The 5,846-nt window shown below is 39.9% G+C and overlaps 1 protein-coding gene across 1 annotated transcript; it reads left to right on the top strand.

The window, feature by feature from the left end:
• Positions 1-253: 253 nt before the first annotated feature.
• Positions 254-5,846, top strand: LOC308103083 (receptor-interacting serine/threonine-protein kinase 3-like; the record flags this gene model as incomplete). The annotated part of the gene is made up of 7 exons (XM_080452932.1): positions 254-978; positions 1,121-1,448; positions 2,792-2,934; positions 3,032-3,081; positions 3,762-3,929; positions 5,125-5,220; positions 5,842-5,846. Exons 1-7 carry the CDS (start codon positions 839-841, stop codon positions 5,844-5,846), a joined length of 930 nt encoding a protein of 309 aa, XP_080309058.1. The 5' UTR covers positions 254-838.

Genomic DNA, 5,846 nt, shown 5'->3' on the forward strand with positions numbered 1-5,846 from the left:
GGTAGAATGTGACAGTTTGATATCGTTTGAGCCGTTTTTGGTGCGCAGCTCCGGTTTAAGTTAATTGCCTTCACCTGTTGTACTGCTGCGCAATAGGTGAGTGTGCAGCAAGGATTTGAATTATAGAAACCAGCTACTGTCTTTCATAGATATACAAATGTCAGAATCGATAAAATACATATATGATAATCTTGATGATAATCCAAGGCTACATCTTTGTGAACAACAACATCTGCATTGAAATCATCTTAGAAAAGCATAGCAAACAGAGCTGTCAAAATAAAACACATTCCAGCGAACAGCCGTCGGGGCCGGGTGCCGTGACGTGAAGCCTACTATACTGAAACTTTTGTGACCCATAGAAAGCTGTTACCTTAGGGGGAGCCGTTTCACAGGAGAGACTTGGGAGAGCATGATAACACGGCCCAATTCATACTTCGTCGCTCGACGGTGTCGCACACCTACAAGCTCACAACGCGTCGCATATAAAACATATAATTTTCATAAAAAATCAAGCTGTGGCGGTCAAAAACAAGCCGTGGCATGCCGCCACTATTAAATGCATATAGGGGAAACACTGGTGGTACTAGGCTAATAATGGAGATTTCAGGGTGTGTGGTACTAGGCTAATAATGGAGCATGCCTAATAAGCTTGCAATTCCTGTTTCAGTGGAAGTGAACGTTTTGTTTGGCATGAATATTCATAGCTTTGATGAATGATACAACATGATAAAGGAAGCATGTATGAAGTGTCAGCAGAAATGTATTATACATGTCAGACTAATTGTCCTATAATTATTTCCCTCTAGAGTTGAATCTTTGTGTCCTATGGTGAGAGATGGCACAGCGTGGCAGAAAGACAATTGGCAACGAAAGCCTGGAGAACTGGGACATGGTCGGCTCAGGGGGATTTGGTTTTGTCTATAGTGCTGAACACAAGGACTGGGGCAAAGTGGCCATCAAGCTACCTAATGATGGGTATGATGACAATGATCAAAAAGCTATATATATGTATTTGTTTTACTAGGTTGATTTACAATAATGGCTTCTTTCATAATCTTCAGCAAAGTAACTGTATTCTAACTGCTGTCTTTCTCCTCCTAAACTGTCCACACTGCAGCTCTGGCCAATCATATGCTGCCCTGTGTCGAGAGGCTGATTACATGGAGGCTGCCGACCAGCAGTATGTCCCCAGGGTCTATGGGAAGTACCAGGGCCGTCCCCCTGGCCTCTCTAAAGAGAGGCAGGGTATAGTAATGGAGCTGATGGAGGGAGGGTCTCTACAGACCCTCCTGCAGACCCTGTCTAAGCCTCCACCCTGGCCCCTGGCGTTCCGTCTGGCCCTCCAGGTGGCCCAGGCCATGGACTTCCTCCACAGTAAGAAGAGCCTCGTACACATGGACCTGAAACCAGACAATATCCTACTGGATGCCAAGTTAAACGCCAAGGTATGTTCAATTCAATTCAGTTCAATTGTCAATCGTCACCAGTGTTGGAAAGCAACTAACAGGTAATATATATATATATATATATATATATATATATATATATATATATATATATATATATATATATACACAACATGTTTTGGTTCCCACATTCTGTTAGAAACCATGTGTTGCTGAGGGAGCCTTTTTCCATAATTATTGAAGCCTGAAGCACTTGAAGCACTTTATATAAACTACACATCTTATAATGCTCAGTGGATTATTTACATGTGTCAAGCCCATAGACTGTCTAAAAAGAATGGACAACGTGATTGGTTTCTACAGACCGTAAATGGCTATCAATTACTGCTTTTGGTATCTAACCCTGGGTTTTAGGGCTCAAATTAACATCAGTTCATTATTAATTGGCAAATCCAAGATGGCACCCCAAGGTGATGTCCCATTCTACTAAATTTAAAAACGTAAAAAAATGTTTTTATTTATTTTAATGTTTGTATTATTTATTGTTCCATTGAAAATGAACACTATTACTGTCACACGTAATGTAGCCTGAGGCAACGAGCTCAATCGATGGTCTTGAAGGGCGGATCCAAACACAGCCGCCCGGATTCGTGCGGGGCTTCCTATTGCTTCACCAATCTATGTCCCCTCCCCCCCGGCCTGTGCACGGAGCACGCTGACGTCACCAAATTTAGAGCGACGCCCCTCTGCACTCTGATTGGTCAGGAGATAACAAGGTCGTAAGACTATCTTTCCTGCATGGCTCCCCCAGGCTTTTTTTCTTTTGTAACAAAAAAAAAAGCATGGGTTTCCGAGGCTACACGTAATGTAGTCTCTTCACTGTCCTGCTGAAATAAATGCATAAATAATTAAAGGAATATTTCACTTTAAAAAAAGATTGGGTCATTTTATCGTCTACTCAGGCTTTTGTGAGCCCACCAGACAGTTTTTAAGTTGCTTGATTCAGTATTTAGATATTTGATATTCATTTTATGAGACACGCCCCCTTCCTATACAAACCCATTGTAACTTCAAACTCCATTTTAACCATGTTAGATTCATCAAAAACACCCGTCCTTGGTTCTGGTGACTCATCCTGCCCTCCTAATACGTGTTTTTTGTATTACTCTTTTCATTTATTTAATTGTATTTTTTTTATTGTATTACATTTTTTTTCATTTTCCCCAAAAAAATATTTTTAAAAAATGAAAAAAGTAATTGAAAAAACACGGTCTCCTCACGTATTAGATAAAAGCCTGAGTAGACGATAAAATGACCCAATTTTGTGTGTGAAAGTGAAATATCCCTTTAGAATTATTGTTCTATCCTCTTCCTTTCAATAGATAGCAGATTTCGGCTTGTCTACGGTGTCCAACAGTGTTTTGGAGACTGCGGGCAAAGGTGACAAAGGAGGAACTCTGGCCTTCATCCCCCCTGAGGCTTTTGAAGATGACTACCATCGTGTTCGCTCCTATGATGTTTACAGGTGAACTATTGAAGGAATGCTGTTGATACAAAGTCATCTAATACGTGTTATTTTGTGAAAATGTTTTTCCAACTTGTTTTCCTCTCTGTTTTATTAGCTACGCTATACTTCTGTGGACCATTCTGACTGGAGACAAGCCCTATCCAGGTGCATTTAAATGATCCATAATTTCATGTGAATGTCAGTGTATTCAGAAGTATACAGTATACCATACAGTACTCAGTTTATAGTGTCTTAAGTTGTAACAAGCCAACACCAGTGTGATCAACGTGCAGCTGCTGCTGGACACAGTTGTACACACATCTTAAGGCCACAGAACCACTGGTTTACGTACCGTTATGGTGAGGCCAGTAGTGTGTAGCTTATCATGATTGCCCTACTATACGCCACTGCCTCCAGATCCTTAAGGCCTCTGACCATGTTATAAAGCTTATAATCAGCATTGCCCATCATCTTCAGTTTGCTGGGATGGACTTTAACACATTAAATAAACATCATATGTAAAGCACTTTTCAATGTTACAAAGTGTTTTACAAACTAACACATACAATTATACAATAACGTAATGTCTGTGTGTGTCATTATACAGTCACGGAAACACACACACACACACACACACACACACACACACACACACACACACACACACACACACACACACACACACACACACACACACACACACACACACACACACACACATTGATTGATTGAATATAATTTTTTGATTGATTGAATATGTTTTTAGACAGAAATGTAAAAACAGTAGTACAGTCAAACACTTTCTCTAAAAAGTCCTTGCGGTCTTGTTTCCATTGTGGTCCTAGGCCTAGGTGTAGGAAGGGATTATTCCTACATGAAATTCAGGATTCAAAAGGGAGACAGACCTCTTCTGGATAAAATAAATGTCCATCAAGCAGCTGGATTAGAAGATCTGGTGGAGCTCATGGAGAGATGCTGGGACCCTGAGCCCAAAAAGAGGCCTTCATTTAGAGGTGAATTTACATTAATACATTAAAGGTACGGTAAGTGATTTTCTTTGGTTAAAATAAGTGTTAAATAGCTCTATATTCTGATAGTATTCATTGCTATAGAGTGTTTGTTCAGTAAAAGGAGTCTCCTTGTCTCTCCAGCTCTTTATAAAACAGAAAATGCATTTTCGTTTCAGTTTCAGTTTCATTTCCAATTCTATCCAATCAGGATAGAGAACTCAATCAGGATATAGATTAAACAAGTGAAATTGGAAGTAATGACACTAAGAAATGAGCAGGCAAAATTGGAACTGGAACACTATAAAAATGAAGCTTAAAAATGGGTACTTTCTCCTGATTGGCTGAGATTTTGACACCTACCGGAAAATGTATTTTCTGTTTATTAAAGAGCTGGAGAGACGGGGAGACTCCTGTTACTGAAAAAACACTCTATAGCAATGATTACTATCAGAATATAGTGCTTTAACCTTTTAACAAAATACTTTTTGTTTTAACCCAAAAATATCACTTACCCTACCTTTAATACTCAGACACACTCTTATATTTCACGACATATTTGCATTAGATATTTCAAGTTGTTAAATATACTCAAACATGGTCAAATATATTAAAGGGATAGTTCACCCAAAAAGTTACTTATTTTCTATCAATTACACACCCCATGAAACCTTGAATTCATGGATCTTTTTAGTTTTTGTCACATTCCTGAGACAATAATTTGATGAACGGCGGAAAGAGGCTAATGTCTCCGGTAGGAAACTCAAAGTTGACACTTGTAATTGATAGAAAAAGGTCATTTGGGGGGTGAACTATCCCTTTAAATGTGTGGTAGGTTGAGTAAATGTGTGGTAGGTCGACTAAATGGCGTCTCATGCGAGTGTTTACCACTTAAAGAAATACTTTATTTCTATCATTGTCTTACTCTGTGCTGTCTTGAACACACACACACCTTCGGTTGAAACCGTGACATGCACGAGTTCATAAGGCTCATGGGCGTGCCCGTCAGGTTCAACTGGAGCTCATTCACATGAACGCGAGTGACCAGGTCTTTCATGCATGAGACCTTTTATTCCGGAAGTTTATTTACTTCTATGGTTATATTTTGGAAAAGTATAGAGCGAGAAAGATAGAACACTCCCGGGTCAAATATCTTTGTCCTGATCTTTCTTTGATCATTTCACGGTGCTTTTCATTTCAGAATGCATTGAAGTGACAAGTCGTGTTTTTTCAAGACACGAGGAGGGAATCGATGCAGCCGTCTGTGAAATCCTCAGAGCACTGAAGCCTCTGGAAGGTAAAGAGACAATCATTAATAATATAACCTTTGATTTAAATGTGTGGCAGGATCACGTAACTTGGCTTTATTCTCTTTTCATTATGCCTATGTCTCTGAATCTGTAATGGACAGTCTGTAGCCTGTTAATATGATCTTTTTATAGGTGGTACTTGTAGTTCTGTTTAATAAAACTACAAGGTTACCCCTTAGTAGGACTGTGTGTGTGTGTGTGTGTGTGTGTGTGTGTGTGTGTGTGTGTGTGTGTGTGTGTGTGTGTGTGTGTGTGTGTGTGTGTGTGTGTGTGTGTGTGTGTGTGTGTGTGTGTGTGTGTGTGTGTGTGTGTGTGTGTGTTGTGTGCTTCAGAGAGGCTGTGTGTATCAGAGAATGCACATGTCAGATTATATTGACCTGCTTTTCATCAGTGTTCAGACTCAATCAAACTAAGCTTCAGACTTCCCCAAACAAACTGATCTGACTGCTTCTCAGCCTAAAAACACACATAATTCCAACACACTTTGTTAGACAGGGATGGCTCAGGGTAGAAGACAGGGTTAAGCAATTAAACATGGGATTGGTATTTAAGAGGGTCAAAGGATCAGAGCCCTCAACACCCTCATACCTGACTGACTACTTCTCCAGAGTGA

This window comes from Gymnoscopelus braueri (assembly GCF_963280865.1).
Source record: "Gymnoscopelus braueri genome assembly, chromosome: 16".
Classification (NCBI taxonomy): domain Eukaryota; kingdom Metazoa; phylum Chordata; class Actinopteri; order Myctophiformes; family Myctophidae; genus Gymnoscopelus; species Gymnoscopelus braueri.